Below are 19,549 nucleotides of genomic sequence, written 5' to 3'. Positions count from 1 at the left end.
CGGATCAGGGTCAAACCGGGTCAAAGGGTTTGGGTTGGACCGGGTTGGGCCTATAGGGTTTTAGGGTTTCTAAATGGGCTGGGCATTGAAGCCTGGCCCAATTGTTTTAGGTTTCAAAACAATAAAATAAAAACAAAATTTAAATAAATAAAAAGGGTTTTGGGCTTTGGGTTTTAAGGATTTGGGCTTGAAAGCCCGGTTTGAAAACTGGGTTGGGTCTTAAAGTCTGGGCTTGGGTTAAGGGGTTGGACCTTGGGTTAATGGGTACCCATTTCTAGGCCAAGATTTTGGTCGGTTTCTGGGCAAACTTCAAACGCCCATAACTTCTTCATTACTCAACCAAATCGAGTGATTCAAATAGTAAAGTTGTAGTACTCGACGAGAGGAAGAGAATGGTACCTTACACGACGGCTAACTCGCCGTGATTTGGCTGGAAAATGCCTCGAAAGAGGTGGTGCTCGCCGGAAAATTTGGAAAAGCTACTCCGAGCTATTTTCTGCAATTCAAACGTATGCACAACTTAAAATAAGCTTCGATCTAACCCTAAAACACATCCCAGGGGTTTTTAGAAGCTTACCAACGTTGGAAAATCACGAAATTCGTCGGGGAAGACGATGAACAGTACCCGCTGAGAGAGAGAGAAGGGTTTAGGGTGTTCTTCCTTTGTTTTTTAGAACACAAGGGTGATGGTGATGGTGATGGTGATGGTGTTTTGTTGTTGTTGTTGTGTGGTTTGATGGTGAGGGAGATCAGGGTTTGTAGAGAGGAAGGACACGAGTGAGAGGGAGAGAGAGAGAGAAAAAATAATGATCTGAGAGAGTCTTGGAGAAAGAGAGAAGAGAGAAAGACAGATAGAGGAGAGTTTTTTTTGGGGGGGGGGGGGTGGTGGGTGCTGCCATGTGGCATCGTGTGAGTGGAGAGGGAATCTCCAATTGAGATCCGGGTTGGGTGAGGTTTAGAGGTCCAAAGAGCACATTTTTATAAAAACTATAAGGGCACAATTGAAATTACCAGGACATTTGGGGGTGGGGTTTCACACAAAGGCTGCTACGATCTTCTTCTCCAAATGACATGTTTCACTTTCCTGTACTTAGTTAAACCGTTCCACGTGGGAAAGTTACATGTAGGGGTAGGTACCGTAATTGACTCTAAGCAAAAATTGCTATGAAGTTCTGAATTTTATATTTTTCTGTTTGTACCTTCTACTTAAGATGCGAATGACTTGGTTAAGAGGTTGAATTTTTATAACTACATCAATACTCAAGCATTACATTGTGCGTATAACTGTGAATATCCTAAGTTAATGATTGATGTAATTCTTAATTGCTCACGTGTGTGCATATAATCGAATCTATAAAAATTCTTCAATATGACTACACAAACATATGAGTGTTTCAAATGAATTTGAATTTACCAACTATCTACATTGACATGATACAATGTGCTTAAAATTTTACTATTATTTAAAGAGTCTAATAGTAGTAGTTGTATAGCTGGAGTTAGTTAGACAAGGGCAGTGTGTAATTAGTTGTAAATGTTATGGTCATTTTTACTCTTGTATTGGTGTCTATATATATTGTTGTAAATGTATTATTTAGGGCACAATGAAATAAGAAGATATTTTTCTACTTCTCTGAGTTCCTTACAAGCTAAGTTTCTACATGGTATCAATCGCCACCGCCTCCCGGCCTTGGTGAATCTTCGATCTTCACGGCTCCGTGTTCACTTCGATCTCTGGTGAATTTTTCTTGGTGATTCTTCGCTCTCTTGTGTCTCTCTGTATTCTGTTTGGTTGGATCTTGCTATTGTCTTCAAGCATGGCGTCCGATTCGTCGTCTTCTCCCTCTCTTTCAAACCCTAATTTGGTGCCTAGTTATACCTCTCTGACGATTCAAAACATTGGGAGTATGGTTCCTCTCAAGCTTAAGAGCTCGAATTATCTTCCATGGCATGCGCTCTTTGCTCCCATTCTCCGTCGTTACAAGCTTCTTGGTGTTATTGATGGATCTAAGCCCTGTCCATCTCCCTTGCTTTCTGATCGCTCACCCAATCCGTTATTTGAACAGTGGTATGAAAAAGATCAGAATCTTTTGATTTGGTTAAATTCTACACTCTCGGAGGAGATCATTCCTTTTATAGTTGGGGTTTTTTCTTCTCGAGATCTTTGGGTTAAATTGGAGCAACGTTTTGGAGGAATTTCAGATGCTCATGTTCATCAACTTCGCTCTCGTCTTCAGTCTCTTCAGAAAGGCTCTCACTCAATATCTGAGTATCTGCAACAAATCAAGGCAATTTCTGATTCTTTAACTGCCGCCGGTGCTGGTGTGTCCGATCGTGACCTCATTGCTGCTACACTTCATGGCTTACCAGAGGAATTTGACTCGTTTGTTGATTCTATCACTCTTCAGCTTTCATCTACTACTCTGGATGAACTGCATGGTCTTCTTCTTACCAAAGAGTTGTCAATGGCTCGTCGCAAGAAATATGTTGCTACTGAACCCTTTCAAGCGTATGCTGCTCAGAATCAACCACCCTTACTTCCCACACCCCATTCCTCTCAGGCTTATGCTGCTCACAATCAACCAATGCAAAATTCTTTTCGGTACAACTCTAATCGCGGTCGGAATACCAATCGTTTTCCCAACAACAGAGGCAATCGTAACTATCAGGGCAATCGGGGCAATCCTTCTAATTCTGGATTCAATAGGTATCACAATCAAGGCTTTCGTTCTCAGGGTTCCTCTCATTCTCGTACTCCTTGTCAAATCTGTGGATCCACAAGCCATGAAGCCATTAACTGCTATGATCGCATGAATCCGGACATCTTTGGGAAAGTTCCTCCTACCAAACTTGCTGCCATGTACACTCAGTATGCATCCAAACCATCCCCCTCTTGGATTCTTGATTCTGGCGCTACCTCTCACATCACTCATGATATCTCCAACATTACTTCTCCTACTCCTTATACTGGTGATGATAAGGTCTATATCGGCGATGGCAAAGGTTTGTCCATTCATCATACTGGCAGCACATCCTTAAATACTGATCATGCTTCTTTCAAATTGAACAATGTTTTACATGTTCCGCAAATGAAGCACAATTTACTCTCTGCATATCAATTTCTCAAAGATAATTCATGTTCTTTGACTTTGAATTCCAATGGCTCCGTTATTAAGGATCGTTCTACGGGGAAGATGCTTTTGCGGGGACTGGTTAGAAATGGTTTCTATCATCTTCAAGGTATTCCTGCTTCTTTCTCTCCATCTTCCTTGCCATCTCGTGCTTTGGTCTGTACTAAAGCCTCTGTGAATATTTGGCACAGTCGCTTGGGGCACCCATCTTCCTCCATCTTCAGGAGAGTTCTATCTACCAATAAGCTTGCTTTGCAAGGGAAGCACTCTGTTGATTTTTTCTGCTCTGACTGTGCAGTTGCTAAGAATCACAAGCTTCCGTTTTCCTCATCTACTTCATTTTCAACTACTAGTTTAAGCTTTGCTACATTGTGATGTTTGGGGCCCAGCTCCGGTTGTTTCTGTTTGTGGTTACAAGTACTACCTTCTCATTGTGGATGATCATAGCAAATATACTTGGTTCTTTCCTTTAAAGGCCAAATCTGATGTATATTCCACTTTTGTTGTGTTCAAAAACTATGTTGAAACTTCTGTTGGCAATAAAATCAAATGTTTGAGATCTGACTCAGGGGGTGAATTTACTAGCAATCAATTTAAATCTTTTCTTCAAGCTCATGGTATATCTCATCAGCTCAGTTTTCCCCACACGCCTGAGCAAAATGGTTGTGTTGAAAGAAAGCACCGTCATTTAGTTGAGACAGCTCGGACTTTATTGGTAGCATCCAAAGTTCCTCATTTGTATTGGGTTGAAGCCTTCTCTACTACCATTTATCTTATCAATCGACTGCCTATTTCTAGTTTGCATAGTTCTCCATGGGAAATTTTATTCAAGTTTTTTCCAGACTACTCCAAGTTAAAGGTTTTTGGTTGCTTCTGTTATCCTTGGTTAAAGCCCTATGTTTCCTCCAAGTTGGAAGGCAAGAGTAAAGAATGTGTCTTTCTGGGATATAGTTTGCAGCACAAGGGATATAGGTGTCTTGCTCTTGATACTCAGCGAATATATATCTCTCGCCATGTGCAATTCAACGAGACACATTTTCCCTTTCATCATCTTTCTTCTGTGTCTGCTCCACCACCAACTCCTTCTTCCTCTGCCATTATTGATTTGCACTTCTCCATTCCTCAGCCATCTCTAGACTTCTCTTCCTCTTCCAGTTCATCTCTTCCACCATCTGTGCCTTCCTCCATTGCACCTGTTTCTTCTCCCTTCCCATTGTCCAACCTTGCGTCTATTCTTGAGCCATCTTCAGATGCTATTAACGCCCATCCTATGCTCACTAGATCTAAGGCTGGTATTTTCAAACCAAAGGCTTATTCTGCAACTAAACATCCATTACCTCTGGCTGTCGATTTTGTTCCTTCTACATACTTACAAGCTTCCAAATATGAACACTGGAGACAGGCTATGCAGGAAGAGTTTAATGCTCTTCAACTCACTGGTACTTGGCACTTGGTTCCTCCCTCTCCATCTCAGAATATTGTGGGTTGTAAATGGGTGTTCAGGATTAAGAGGAAACCTGATGGCACGGTCGATCGGTATAAAGCTCGTCTAGTAGCTAAAGGATTTCATCAGCAAGAGGGTGTTGATTATCAAGATACCTTTAGTCCAGTGGCCAAGCCGGTTACCATTCGAATTTTATTAACTCTGGCTGTTCAATTTGACTGGTTTCTCAATCAGTTGGACATTAGCAATGCCTTTTTACATGGGGAACTCAAGGAAGATGTCTTTATGAGTCAACCACCTGGTTTTCTTGATTCTAATCTTCCTCATCATGTGTGTAAACTACAAAAATCTCTGTACGGATTAAAACAAGCTCCCCGAGCTTGGTTTGATAAACTGTTTCAAGCCCTGCACACATTTGGTTTCACACAATCCTCTTCTGATGCTTCTCTGTTTGTTCTGCAAGCATCAGTTCCAGTTTTTGTTTTGGTCTATGTAGATGACATTCTTGTGACTGGTCCTAATACCAATCTTTGTCAGCAATTTATTCAAAAGCTCAGTCAAGTGTTTCCTGTTAAAGATCTTGGCCCTCTTCATTATTTCTTGGGTTTAGAGGTTCATCGCACTTCTGAAGGTCTTTTCATGCATCAGGGCAAATATCTCCTCGATCTTCTTCACAAGACTAATATGGCAGGTGCCAAACCTTGTGTTACTCCTCTTGGTACTTCAAAACTTGATCACAGTGGTCCTTTCCTCTCTAATCCCACAAAATATAGGTCTATCGTGGGTGGCTTACAGTATCTCACCTAGACAAGACCTGATCTCTCCTTTCCTGTCAATCAAGTTTGTCAATTCATGCATGCTCCCAGGGAACAACATATGCAGGCTGCAAAACGTATTCTTCGGTTTCTCAAAGGTACCCTTACACAAGGTATCTGGTTTAAAAAGGGTTCTTTAGATCTCACTGCCTATTCTGATGCTGATTGGGCTGGTTGTACTTATGATCGGCGATTTACCAGTGGGTTTTGTGTTTTTCTGGGTGCGAATTTAATTAGTTGGGCTGCTAAAAAGCAACCAACTGTTGCCCGATCCTCAACAGAGGCTGAATACCGTTCTTTAGCTCATACTGCAGCTGAACTTACTTGGATCTGCAAGGTGTTTTCTGATATTCATCTCTCTCTGTCTAAAGTTCCTGTAATTTGGTGTGATAATATTTCTGCAATCTCTCTTGCTTCCAATCCTGTTTTCCATGCTCGGACAAAGCATGTTGAGGTAGATTATCATTATATTCGGGAGCTTGTCTTGGCTCGGTTGGTTAAAGTTCTCTATGTTTGTAGCCATGATCAACTTGCTAACTTACACACCAAGTCTCTATCCAAGCACCGATTCTGTTTTCTTCGGTCCAAGCTTCCTCTTGGCACCTTTCATGCACCAAGTCTCAGCTTGAGGGGGTGTAAAGAGTCTAATAGTAGTAGTTGTATAGCTGGAGTTAGTTAGACAAGGGTAGTGTGTAATTAGTTGTAAATGTTAGGGTCATTTTTACTCTTGTATTGGTGTCTATATATATTGTTGTAAATGTATTATTTAGGGCACAATGAAATAAGAAGATATTTTTCTACTTCTCTGAGTTCCTTACAAGCTAAGTTTCTACACTATTGATCAATATGAATATCATTAAAATAACTAATGAAGCTCATAGCTATCCATGCGTGTATGAGAAACTATAATTAAAATAAAGTATTTGACGTATGTACTCAATTAGAATATTTAATTAAGGTATTTTCAATTGATCCTCAATTAATGAATATAGTATACATGGCAAAATAGTTTGTTCTACAATTGTTTTTCAATGATAGATAATTTTATTTCACTATTCGTTTTTCCTTTCTTGATGTGGGTTTTTTAAAGTTCCTTTAGATTATGTTTGAGCAAGAGGGATTTTCAAACTTTAAGGGATAGATGAAATGTTAGTGAGAAATGGAACTGTTTATGTTACGAAGGCATGTATGAGATGAGAAATTTGCAAATAACTATGCTTATGGAGTGCATATCTAATTGTTTTTGATATTTTTGTTCTATTTCTTATATTAATTGCGATGAAAAAAATTTGATACATAAAAGTTTGAAAATCATGATATTTCTAGATAGTAAAGTGAAATTACCCTAAATTTATTGTTTGGTTCTATTTGACCCTTTTTTTTCCACAGCAATAGTCAAATTTTATTGGAAACACCAACCACTTACTACGGTGATAATGAATTTGTTCCACGTAAGTTTTTCTTTTGTAGTTGAAAGTTTTATGTTGTTGTCTTAAATATATAAACAGGCATCAACTCATGTAGATCCTCTTTGCAGTGCAGCTCGCAATGAACGAACCTTGGGTTAACAAACACGCATGGAATCCTTTTGTAACATGTATACTATGTGCTTTGCACACGTGTTTCTACTGAACGGGCAAACTTCACCGAGATAACAATCACGAGAGAATACTATTCATCAAAATTCAAAACATATAAGAATTGAAGGAGCAGTAGTGACAAAACGAAGATAGAGATTTGTATGAATGGAGACATCCTCAAACAATAAAGTTACAATTAAAAATCTAAAAATTTTACAAAACAAACACTTATATATTAATCTATAAAGTTTTTCATACAAAATACTTAGAATCATTGTTGGCGAAGTCAGTAATTGGTACTAAGAGAAATGCTAAAGAGATTCTCTCAAAGTGGGACTTTTCATAGACTTTCCGTCACCTCATGTTTTTGGTACAATGTTTAATAATGTTAGTATGGGGATTGTGCTAAAAACATGAGGTGACGGAAAGTTCATAGAGATGTCTACTTTTGGAAGAGTCTCCTTAGCATTTCCCTTGATACCAATTAACATATAGGTTTAATTTTTATTTTAATTAGGGTTGGTCATTGAGATGCAAAATTGTACAATTTTGCTGCACCCAAAAAAATTTAGAATGGGGGCATCCATCCCTTCTAGGCCTATAGTGGCTCCGTCCCTGAGTCATGAGGTGAAAATTTTATATACGGCTCTGTTTCTACATGTTTTGGCTACATTTCGGCTCCAAAGCGGGTCATCACCTGCTCAACTGTGTGCAAAGAATAGAGTTTGAAAATCTGCCACATTTTCTGCTCGTCATAGTTGTAACCCGACTTGAGGAGTAAATTGGGGAAGGTGAAGTTATAATTCGATTGTCATTCACTCACATGCAGGTAAGGTGGAGCCAATCCAGCCACACACATGATGTACCCTTTTGTAGGTTGATCAGTATGGTAAAATGCTTGCAAAATATTAGCTACATTATCCTATTAAATTTTGAAAAGTATCACGTTCAAAACTAGATCATTACACACCTCAATCACGACGTTAACAGTTTATTCTTAAACTTATGTTATCATAGGCTATTGGGAACTTCATCTTGCACTTGAGTGTTGCTTTGAATTTGAGAGAACACTTCATCATGATTTCCAAATGAAACCATACCTAAGAAATTAGGCGCAACTTCACCTTCACCTTTACTCCTGGCCATTGACCTGGATTTATAGGTTTAGTTTCATCCAAGGACAACATTCAAGCTTCTTTTTCGTGAAGTCCAATTTTAGATAAAACCTAAGTTGTACTAGATGTCTATGGCATAAGATATAATTTATGTTGAAATAACGAATTTGAACCTCCACGTGATAGTCACGCGAGTTTGTTTAATGAAGACTAAATTGGAAGTTTGAGTTTGGACCCCAGTTGCTAATAGCCCTCATCACGATGATTTAATTAACAACTTTTTCACCACGAGAGTGACATTGAAAGTGAAGTGTCATCACAAGAACCACGAAAAAAATTGGCCTAATTTTAAATATATTTTGTCTTTAACGTTAATTGTATAAATTAATAGAAAAGATAATTCACATTAAATTAAAAAATAAAAAAAAAGTTGGGGGTAGAATAATAAAAGATGGATTGAATTAAATTTCTCTTTACCCTATAGCTGAGCTCCACCAGAAACCCTACGCTGAGCCCCTCTTTGCCTTGAGCCTCAACCAACCAGGTAAATTTCCCACCATCGGTTTACTTGCGAATTCCTCTGCTATTATTTTCTTTGCTTGTAATCAGTATGGGTTGGATCAATAGGATGATGCATTTTGGGATTATATTTCTTTCTCTGATCGTTTGATTGTATTATTTTTCTGGGACTCACAACTCCTTTTTCTTAAATGGAGGCGGGGTAATGGCAATGGCTGCTTCCCTTCGTTGTATGCTTCGAAAGACTCTGAATATTAATGAGAAAAGTATTCAGGGTATCAACAGAACTTTTGGGAGCATAGCTGTTACTAATGTTGATGCAACTTCTAGCGACAACAAAGACCACAATAATGTCCAAGCACAAGCAGACGTTCTGTTTAATTCACTGCCTCGTGAGCCTACGACAGGTACAGTTTCCCGAACTGGTTACCGCACTGGCCCTGGGGCCGATCGTATACTCGGAAAAGGGAGGCAACGCATTCTCAAACCTGGACGCAAGAAGGAAACGAGGTATGGACGTGAACCGTCTGATAAACGGTTTGGTCTCAGACCATGTGACCGCCGAGTTGGCTATCACCACGGACACACTCTACCTGGAGAAGGTCTCTTTACCCATGGCGTCCCCTACGAAGTAAGAATATCATTTCTCATTAATTATATAATCAGGATTTCTACATTAAGGATTATTCAGGCAAAAATTTGGCTAAGTTTGTAACTGTTAGCAGTTTGATTATCCACATTTCCTGTTCAGATTTTATTTAATGAACTGTGTTCTTCTGCCATATTAGGGCACCAAATCTACGCAATTAACCACGAGTCTCTATATGTGTCTTCTTATGCGTTCAGGGTTGCCCCAAATGTAGTACACTGAAATGGGAAGAAGTTGACCGTAAGAAAATGGGATTGCCGATACTATTTGCTGCTACAAGGTGGAAGGCTGGGCGTTGTCATCGGTGTGGTGCTGCTACTCCTGCCACTGCTGCTGCTAGAAGAAGAAACAAGGGCAAGGAGGATGTGACGCTGGAAGAACTTATATCATTTGCAACGTACTACGCAGAAAAATATTGTCAAACATATGCGGATCCTGCTGATAATGCCAGGGCAGTGGAACAGGAAGTGCGATGGGCAGTGGGTCCATTGTAAAGTGGATTGCACCATTGTAGAGAGGCTGGCGAGCTTTAACAAAATGAAGAAACCGCAACCGCAAAATGAATGGACAGCAGTTTGAAAGATTTCTAGCTATTTGCCATTAATTAACGGACTGCATTTTTACAACGTTTTTTGTGTGTTTGGAACGGTAGAAATGTTTAATTACTTTTATGGTATGCTATGGGAATGATTAATCATCAGTTTTACTCTCTCTCTCTCTCTCTCTCTCTGTCTCTCCCTCCATCCTTGTATTAGTATACTGCAGCCACAACCCAGGTACTTCCATAATCCTGGGCCGTGAATTCACGATGGAGACCAAGTCGATCTCAGACCACAAAGGCCCCCTCCAACCTGAAAAGGCGTCGTGTTTGCGCATCACATCTTTTCTATCAAGTTTGTCAATTGTTCATGCATCATCATCTTTTCCATATGGTTTTTATGCTTCTTTGGTCTGAATTTCCATGTTCTCATGGCCTCATATGCTACTTCAGCTTCTCTCCTCCATTATCTGAATAAAAATGTGGTGACTTTAGAAGGGTAGACGATATCAATGTATTGGCTTTTGTTAGGGGTAAGAGGTTGGTAGGGGTGCATATGCATAATTGTTTTTCGTCACTGTGATAAAGCGTTATCTGCATGTATTGGCTTTTGTTAGAGAGAAAAAAAATTGCTATACCTAGAGTTTGGTTGTATTCTAGCGTTGTACTAATGGTTTTTTGATCTCCATTTCATTAATGAGGTAATGGTTTCAAAATCTCATTGAACTAAAGAGACACTTGGATTTCATGCTAACCACATGTATTTACTCACATGCGAAATCATTTGGATTACATTTATTAACAGATGAAAATGAAAATTACGCGACACTTACTATATGAAATTTAATACCAAAAGGTCAAGAAGTAGATTAATTGAGGAATAATTGATCTCCTCCTTGCTCTGTCTTCTTTAAAAAGCAATAAAGTGTAAAGTTATATAATTACTAAATTAAAAATTAAAAAAATATATAAAAGAAAATCGGTCTATTTACATCAATAATGTTAGACCAACTTCAATGGTGGGCTAAAAGCCCCTCCAAAATTTCCCTTCAAACTCACTCCAACCCAAGGGGAAATTTTGGGCTAAATGCTAAACCAATGCCAAATTCCCCTAAAAATTTAGCCCAGAAATCGGAGTAGACTCCACCCAATATTTATCGGAATTTAAATTTTTTTAGATTAAAATGTTTATGAAATTAATTTACGATGGTCTACATATTTATTTTTTAAAAAAAAAATTAATTTAACAAAAAAAATAGCCTAAGTTCATTCTTTAATAATCCCAAACTAAAATTTTGGCTAGAACGGTTGAAGCAGAAAAACTATTTCTGGGCTAAAAGCTAAATTTTCCGGACTAAAAAATTTGGCTTTTGGCTCAACCATTGGATATGGTCTTAGAGATACAAACTTATTACAACTATATATAGCAATTTCTTATTTAGTACAAATAAATAAGTTTCAAAGTGATGACATAAGACATAAAATTAATGAAACGTCACCACATTAATTAGCATTTAAAATCAATTTGCACATTTAAGCGCATACTGAGGCTAGTTATAAAAAAGATTACTTTGTTCTTTTGACTCAGGTGGAAATATTCCTATCCTATTGAGATTTGACTAGAAAACCTAGAAGGATTAGGATGAAGTGGTAAGTGGCAACTTATGAAGTTCTAAGGACAATGGTTTTATCGTCATTTTGTCCCTAAAAAAATTCAAAATTCAAAAATAATAAAAAAAAACCCAAAAAATCAGAAATTGGTTAAAATAGGATATTTGTTGTCACTCCCTTCCTACTTATAACTAAAGAGACCACATTCGGACGCATCAATTCATTCAATCTTCTCAAAGTTTGCAGCTTTTGAGCAAGAACCCTCCTTCCTTTCCCAATCCCTCGATTTCCCAGATCTGCAATTTCTCCATTGTTTCACTCCGGGCAACCTAAACCTTTCAATCTTCAACTCTCCCGATCTGAAAGAAAAGAGGTAATTTTTTGGTCAATTTTTGTTTTAGATGTTGATCGATCGTGGGTTTTGTGGGAAATTCGTTATTGTTGGTGTTTTTGTGATCTGATTGTGTAAATCGTATCGGGTTTTCGGTTGTATATGAATTGCAAGTTTTGATTTTTCATACTACCAGATTGACTTTTTAGGGTTAAAATGTGGTTTTTCGTTAGAGTGAACAGTGATTTTCGTTAAAACTCCCTAATTATAAACTGTATCGTCGTCCGAATAGCTAGCTCTTGTACGAATTTTTTGTGCCCTTTTCGTAGGTTTTCGTTGAAATAGCTCAGTCCTGTGCTTTTGTTTTTGGCAGTTTTGTTGGGTTGATTGGATTTGATGGATACCAATAAGTGGAGGCCTTCTCAAGTTGGAGAGGCCGCCATGGATGCCGGCGATTGGAGGAGTCAGCTGCAGGCTGATTCAAGGGAAAGAATTATCAACAAGATGTAAGTGTTTTTCTTTGTCCATTTTATTTGGTTTCAAGCGGTAGTCTAATTTAGCGTAATCTAATCTAAACTATGGCGAGAGGGGTTCGAACTTAAAACATATTTTAGTGGATTGTAACTGATGTTGGTTTTATTGCATGTATAGAATGGATACATTGAAGAGGCATCTTCCCTTCTCCGGACAAGATGGATTGCAGGAACTCAGCAAAATTGCTGTAAGGTTTGAGGAAAAGATTTATACTGCAGCCACAAGCCAGGTGCTTCCATAATTCCGGAGTTCTTATTTCTTATGGTGTATGAAATGTTTGCGTACTGAAATACTTACCTATCTATTACATATATGAATTCTTAAAATAATGTTGTGTATGTTTGAACTTTCTTCATATTTTGGATAGAACTGTATTCTAAGTTTAGCTTGGATTTTATTTTTATTTTTGTAGTCGGATTATCTACGGAAAATTTCTCTGAAGATGCTCACAATGGAGACCAAGTCTCAGAATTCAACGGGCAATCCTTTACAATCTAACTCTGCTGGTAACAGCAACAGGCCCCCTGATCCAGGTAAAAACAACTATTGAAAACTGCCCTTTTCTCTCCCGGCTAGCTTTCTTCTTGGTGGTTAATTTATTGCGAGAAACGTTCTTTCTTTTTCTTAATTATTCTTGCATTTCTTAACTGAGATGATTCGTTCTTGACATCTTTATTCGCTCGTATTTAATGGGTCAAATGATCAGTACAAATGACATTTATTGTATTCTTGTTTTGACGCTTGTTTATGTGGTGTTTATTCTTGCTACTTTACTTGAATAGGGTCTTTTGGTATGCAACCCCAAGTCCCCAATCAAGGTATGCAATCCGAAGTCCCCAATCATGGGCAATCATTCTCTATGCCGTTGCCAGCTAATCAATCTCAAGGACGCCAACCACTTTTATCACAGAACATTCAGAATAACATTCCGCCTGCTGGAGTTCAAAGTTCGTCTGGCTTATCATCCGCACTACCTCCTTCTTCCGGTTTAACCCAGACTCCTATCCCAAGTATTGTTGGACAGAACCCAAACATGCAAAATACGTCCGGAAGTTCACAGAATTCATTAGGGAATTCCATGGGCCAGGGGGTACCCTCCAATGTCTTTGCTAATTCTCAAAGGCAAATGCCAGGAAGGCAACAGGTAGTTCCCCAGCAGCAGCAGCTGCAGCAATCCCAGAATTCCCAGCAGTATATGTACCATCAGCATCCGCTTTTGAAGCCAAAATATCAGCAGGGAAATATGCCACAACTTGTGCAACAGCAACAGCAGCAGAACCTTTTACAACCAACTAAGTTGCAGTCTTCCCAGCAATCTGTTATGCCAACATCATCTGTTATGCAGCCTTCGGTGCAATCATCTCTCTCGAGTCTTCAGCAGAATCAAAAATCTGCTAGGCAACAGTCATCACAACCCATGCTTCAGCAGCATTCACAGCCAGTTCTCAGGCAGCAACAGCAGCCTCAACAGGCTGCTGTTCATCAACAGCAAACACCAATGGCACAACAGCCAATATTACCCCCGCAACAGCAGCAGCCGCCGCTTATGGTGCAACAGCCAACTGCTTCAAACTTGTCCCAGAATCAGATGATTGGACAACAAAATAATGTCGGGGATATGCAGCAGCAGCAACAACAGAGGTTACTAAACCAGCAGAATAATCTTTTAAACCTGCAGCAACAGCAACAGCAGCAGCAGCAGCAGCTGTTAATGGCTCAGCAAAGCAGCCTTTCTAATATCCATCAGCAACAATTGGGCCCGCAGAGTAATGTTACTGGGTTACAGCAACAGCAGCAAAGCAATCTTTCAAATATGCATCAGCAACAGTTGGGCTCTCAGAGTAATGGTACTGGATTACAGCAACAGCAGCACCTTGGAACTCAAAGTGGTAATTCTAGTATGCAACCAAATCAGCACTCTGTACACTTGTTGCAACAATCCAAGGTTCAGGTGCAGCAGCAACAACATCAGAATGCATCTAACATGTTACCGACTCAAGGACAGCAGTCACAACCGCAAGCATCACAGCAACAAATGATGTCACAGATTCAATCACAGCCTGCACAGATGCAACAAATGAGTTTGCGAGAGCAGTCAAATCCACTGCAACGAGATGTGCAGCAAAGGCTTCAAGCATCAGGTCAGATATCAGGAACCATGCTTCAAGCTCAAAACGTAATGGATCAGCAAAAGCAGTTATATCAATCTCAGAGACCCGTTCCTGAGACATCATCGAGTACGATTTTTGCACTCATGCACTTTCCTGATTTTATGCATGTGCTTTCATGATATCTGGATTATCATAGGTGCACATTTTGGACGGAATCTTATTTTATTCTTATTTTACTTTTGTATTATGTGTCATTTGGGTCTGTTATTATAGTTAATACTGTCATTTTTATGTCATTAATCTGATTTTGTTATGAAAATGGTCTTTATTATATGTTTTTATGGGGGCACACATTTTTTGGATGACTTTGGTAAATATATTATTTTGTTGTGGTTGCCCGATGTAGGTGTCTAGACTCTCTATGGAAGTAGTCTAATTTTGGAAATTTGTCTTTACCATATATGACTTCTTGTAGTAAAATGTAACATGGCTGTGCATTGGACTTCGTCAATAGAAATTTTTATGCCTGGCTATCTTGCCAATTAGGCGTGTCCCATCTTCCCACCACTTGTTCATTGTCACCATCACTTTTAAACAGATGCATCATACCTCTCTATCAAACATGCGGATTTCTGTTCTTTTCCAGTACTTCAGCATCTAACCATCATGGAATGGAGAACCAGAGTCCTATGCAAATATCTGGTCACATTAAACTATAGTGCTAAAGCAAGCCTCGGTCTTTCTTGATTTCTTGCTTTTCTTTTTAGAGGTTGATATGTGTAGTGGTAGTGGACATAAAATTTTGTGATTTATATTTGGTAATTGGATTTATATAAAAGGAACAGAGTTAGTCTTGTATGTTGCAGCACAGGGGAGGGAAGATAAAAAGCTAAATCCCAAACTGCAAGAAAAATAAATTCAAAGTTAGTCTTGTATTCTGAATATCCATAGGCTGAATTAGGGTTGAGTAATAGAGATTGACGTGGTTATATAATCTAAAAGTAAAATCCCACAAGGAAATGAAATAATTATAGCAAATAATAATCCACAAGGATAAGGAAATAGTTATTAAACCCGACTAAGAGAATAAATAGCCTAGTTACGAGTTTTGCGCCTACGCCTCAAATTAGGTATACGGACCACCTTAGTTACCATAAGTTTACCTTTCACCTCTTGTGCTTCATGTTTACAATCAGAGTTCTTTCGAGTGATTTACTGGTGAAAGCTGAAGCTTCTGTTGCCTTTGATTTTAGTTTTTGTATCTGTCTTTTCATGAGCTATGGTAATAGAGACGCTGTTCTGACCTAATGTTATCCCATTTCCTCTCGATAACTCCACAATTACTTTTAAACAAAGAAATAGAAACCTTTGAAGTCTTCCCATAAAAAAGTAATTGCCCTCATAAGCAGAAAGTGGAAGCAAAATTGCACCTGAAGTGTTTCATACCTTTGGGTTTTTACTTTTTCCTTTGGGTTTTTACTTTTTATTCTTCAGTTTTGCTTCTATTGGTTTATAGATAAAGAGCTTTCGGTCCTGTTTACTAAATGTCGTTGCCCATGGATTTATTTTCCCCAATCTAGAGCATGCATGGTCCTTTTCCACTGGCTCATGAAGCTTCTTGTTTGTTCTTAGATTGCTTATGATGTATGGAATCATATTTATATTTTGTTTTACAAAAAATACATTTCAACTGTTTGGGAAGGATAATTTTCCAAATCAATGTTCTGCATGCAATGCTTTTTTTTTTTCTTTCTCATTTTTAACCCTCGTGTTCAAATTTCATTTTATGTGCAAACATTGACATATATCTCTCTATATTTTGTAGCTTCTCTAGATTCCTCAGCTCAGACTGGACATGCAAATGGGGGTGATTGGCAAGAGGAGGTCTATCAAAAAGTAAAATGTCCTGACTTCTTGTCCATTTGATGGCTTTCACATATAACATCTAAATATAAAAATACAAATTATTTGGCGTGGGGGTGGGAATAGAGCTACTGGAAAATAATTATGCTAATGCCAAAATTGCCTTGAATGGGGATTTTGAAGAATTACCTGCTAGTTAAGATTCCTTGTGGGGCAGCTTTGTTAAGCTACCATCTGTTGGAAGTTAATTAAAACTTGCTTCATTAGATACAAGCATATATGAATTCATGCTGTCTGAATTCATGCTTGCATGCACGGGCTCATTTCCATTGGCATTGATGTTATGATGGTGTCGGCAAGCATGTAGCTGCAGCAAAGTTCTTTCTAATCATCTTTGTATTTATAACTTTCATTTGCAGATCAAAGTCATGAAGGAAAAGTACTTACCTGAACTAAGTGAAATGTATCAGAAAATTGCTACTAAACTTCAGCAGGTATGTAATCAATTCATTTTTTTCTTCTCTCATAATTTGTTGCTTGAACTTTTAGCAATAAGCAGGGCTTTCCCTGCTAGGTTATTGTGGTGCTGCTCTTTGATAGATTCTACCTTGATCTCCCTTTTAATTATTGTACCCATGTAGACCGCCTACATGGGATTGTTACCTCACCAATAATGCTAATAAGATTTTGCAACAATGTTGTTACTCCTTAAATTGCCATTCTTTTGCTTACTGACGTCTGTTCTTTCTGTTTGCCAGCACGATTCTCTTCCACAACAACCAAAGTCAGAGCAGCTTGAGAAGCTAAAAATGTTCAAAACCATGTTAGAGCGCCTCATATCAATCTTACAGGTTTCCAAGAGTAACATTTCACCTGGTTTGAAAGACAAGTTGGGTTTATATGAGAAGCAGATAGTAAATTTTATTAATACAAATAGACCGAGGAAGCAAGGTCCTCCTCTGCAACAAGGGCAGCTCACCCCACCTCATTTGCACTCCATGCAGCAGCCGCAGTCTCAAATTCCTCAAGTGCAGTCTCATGAAAATCAAATGAACCTGCAGTTGCAAACAATGAATTTACGAGGTTCTGTGCCAACAATGCAGCAGAACAATATGACAAGTTTGCAGCAAAATTCAATGTCTTTGATATCTGGGGTTTCAACAGCACTGCAGAACATGATGAATTCATTGCAGCTGAGTACAAATTTGGATTCAGGACAGGGAAATGCACTGAACTCTTTGCAGCAAGTTCCGGTGGGATCTATCCAACAAACACCTGTCAGTGCTCCCCAGCTAGCTAACATGAATGGTTTGTCATCACAGAGTGGGGTTAGTATGCTTCAGCCAAATATTAACTCCCTTCAGTCAAATTCTGGTATGCTTCAACACCAGCAATTAAAACAGCAGGAACAGCAAATGCTTCAGAATCAACTGAAGCAGCAGTATCAACAGCGAATGCAGCAGCAACTGATACAGAAGCAGCTGCAACAGCAACAGCGGCAGCAGCAACTGCAGCAACAGTTGCAGCAAGCAAAGCAGCAGCTTCCGGCGCAGATGGAGGCGAACCAACACCAAATGCCACAGCTTCATCAAATGAATGATGCAGATGACTTGAAGATGAGACAGGGGATGGGTGTTAAGCCAGGGGTTTTTCAGCAACATATGTCCTCAGGCCAGCGTGCTTATCCTCATCAGCAGTTGAAATCAGGATCTCCATTTCCTATTCCTTCATCATACCAACTCCTTCAGGCTGCATCTCCTCAAATTTCGCAACATTCTTCTCCCCAAGTTGACCACAAGAATCTACTGACTCACCCGAAAGCTGGAACACCATTGCAAACTGCCTGTTCACCTTTTGTCATCCCATCTCCTTCAACTCCCATGGCTCCATCCCCCATGCCATGGGATTCTGAGAAACCTTCCTCACTACCAAATGCTGGGAATATCGGACATCAACAAGCTGCTGGGGTGGGAGCACCAGTCCAGTCTTTTGCAATTGGCAGCCCTGGGATATCGGCATCTCCTTTGCTTGCTGAATTTAGTGTACCAGATGGTAGTCATGTTAATGCTTTGTCAACTATTTCTGGCAAGTCGAGTGTTACTGAGCAGCCTCTTGAACGCTTGATTAAGGCGGTTAGTAAAGTGGTTCTTATTACATATTTCTCTTTTTTTTTTGAGTGCTGTAATGATGTTTCAGTACTTACCATCTAAGTTGGTCTTTTCCTTCCCTCACTTGTGCTTAAATTAAATTTCTGTATTTTGAACTTGCAGGAGAAATCGATGTCACCTAATGCTTTGAGTGCATCTGTCAGTGACATTGACTCAGATGCATTGAGTGCATCTGTTTGCTGCTGTGAGGTGGAAGGGTGGGCGTTGTCATCATTGTGGTGCTGCTACTCCCGCCGCTGCTGCTGCTAGAAGAAGAAACAAGGGCAAGAAGGATGTGACGTTGCCGATAATTAATTAAAAAGACTGCATTTTTATGACGTTGTTTATGTGTTTGGAACAGTAGAAATGTTTATTTACTTTTATTGTATGACTATGGGAATGATTTATCATCAGTTTTACTTTTATATGGTTGAATTAGGCGAGATTTTTCAGTGTGATCGTCACGCGAGGTAGTACACCATGTGTTTATATATAAATGGTGGGATGTGTGTTAAAATGTTAATAATTTAAAAATTAAAATTTTCCACCACTTACATAAAAAAACACATGGTGTATCATCTGTGTTTCCGTCACAACTAAAAATTTCTCTTGATTTAGGAGAGATTTTTCAGTATAACCGTCACGCAAGGTAGTACATTATGTGTTTTTATATAAATGGTGGGATATGTGTGTTAAAAGGTTAATAACTTAAAAATTAAAATTTTCCATCACTTACATAAAAAAAATAAACAGTATATTATTCGTGTTCGCGTCACAACTAAAAATTTCTCGTGAATTAGGGGAGCTCTTGTATTATTATACTGCAGCCACAGCCCAGGTACTTCCATAATCCTGGGCCGTGAACTCACAATGGAGACCAAGTCTCAGACCACAAAGGTCCCCTCCAACCTGAAAAGGCGTCGTGGTCCACATTCGCTGCAAATTCGATCTTTTTCGTATGATCTTTTCTATCAAGTTTGTCAATTGTTCCTGATGCATCATCATCTTTTCCGTACGGTTTTTATGCTCCCTTGGTCTGAATTTCCATGTTCTCATGGCCTCATATGCTACTTCAGCTTCTCTCCTCCATTCTCTGAATAAAAATGTGATGACTTTAGAAGGGTAGAGGATATCAACGTATTGGCTTTTGTTAGGGGTGAG

The 19,549-nt window shown here is 39.0% G+C and overlaps 2 protein-coding genes across 3 annotated transcripts; both read left to right on the top strand.

The window, feature by feature from the left end:
* The first annotated feature begins 8,765 nt into the window (after positions 1-8,765).
* Positions 8,766-9,959, top strand: LOC137714112 (uncharacterized). Its single transcript, XM_068453399.1, has 2 exons — positions 8,766-9,235; positions 9,451-9,959. The coding sequence occupies exons 1-2, from the start codon at positions 8,810-8,812 to the stop codon at positions 9,745-9,747; spliced, it is 723 nt and encodes a 240-aa protein (XP_068309500.1). The 5' UTR covers positions 8,766-8,809; the 3' UTR covers positions 9,748-9,959.
* Positions 9,960-11,609: 1,650 nt separating this feature from the next.
* LOC137715461 (mediator of RNA polymerase II transcription subunit 15a-like) lies at positions 11,610-18,840 on the top strand. 2 transcript variants are annotated; one of them, XM_068454804.1, is made up of 9 exons: positions 11,610-11,775; positions 12,107-12,239; positions 12,385-12,496; positions 12,680-12,800; positions 13,050-14,504; positions 16,213-16,274; positions 16,661-16,735; positions 17,000-18,373; positions 18,512-18,840. In XM_068454804.1, exons 2-9 carry the CDS (start codon positions 12,130-12,132, stop codon positions 18,656-18,658), a joined length of 3,456 nt encoding a protein of 1,151 aa, XP_068310905.1. In that variant the 5' UTR covers positions 11,610-11,775; positions 12,107-12,129; the 3' UTR covers positions 18,659-18,840. The 2 variants fall into 2 exon arrangements, with proteins under 2 accessions (XP_068310905.1, XP_068310904.1); XM_068454803.1 differs by having other exon boundaries at positions 11,611-11,775; positions 16,204-16,274.
* The last annotated feature ends 709 nt before the right edge of the window (positions 18,841-19,549 follow it).

The sequence above is a fragment of the Pyrus communis genome, chromosome 14, assembly GCF_963583255.1.
Source record: "Pyrus communis chromosome 14, drPyrComm1.1, whole genome shotgun sequence".
NCBI classification, from domain to species: Eukaryota; Viridiplantae; Streptophyta; class Magnoliopsida; order Rosales; family Rosaceae; genus Pyrus; species Pyrus communis.
This window is presented reverse-complemented; position numbering and strand designations above follow the sequence as displayed.

What these genes read in the sequence shown, in the direction of transcription:
- LOC137714112 (XM_068453399.1), top strand. Translation starts at nt 8,810, where the DNA reads ATGGCAATGGCTGCTTCCCTTCGTTGTATGCTTCGAAAGACTCTGAAT. An exon ending in CCCATGGCGTCCCCTACGAA is followed by an intron (nt 9,236 to 9,450) that starts GTAAGAATATCA and finishes TTATGCGTTCAG; the next exon opens with GGTTGCCCCAAATGTAGTAC.
- LOC137715461 (XM_068454803.1), top strand. Translation starts at nt 12,130, where the DNA reads ATGGATACCAATAAGTGGAGGCCTTCTCAAGTTGGAGAGGCCGCCATG. An exon ending in CAACAGGCCCCCTGATCCAG is followed by an intron (nt 12,801 to 13,049) that starts GTAAAAACAACT and finishes TTACTTGAATAG; the next exon opens with GGTCTTTTGGTATGCAACCC. An exon ending in TTGCTACTAAACTTCAGCAG is followed by an intron (nt 16,736 to 16,999) that starts GTATGTAATCAA and finishes TCTGTTTGCCAG; the next exon opens with CACGATTCTCTTCCACAACA.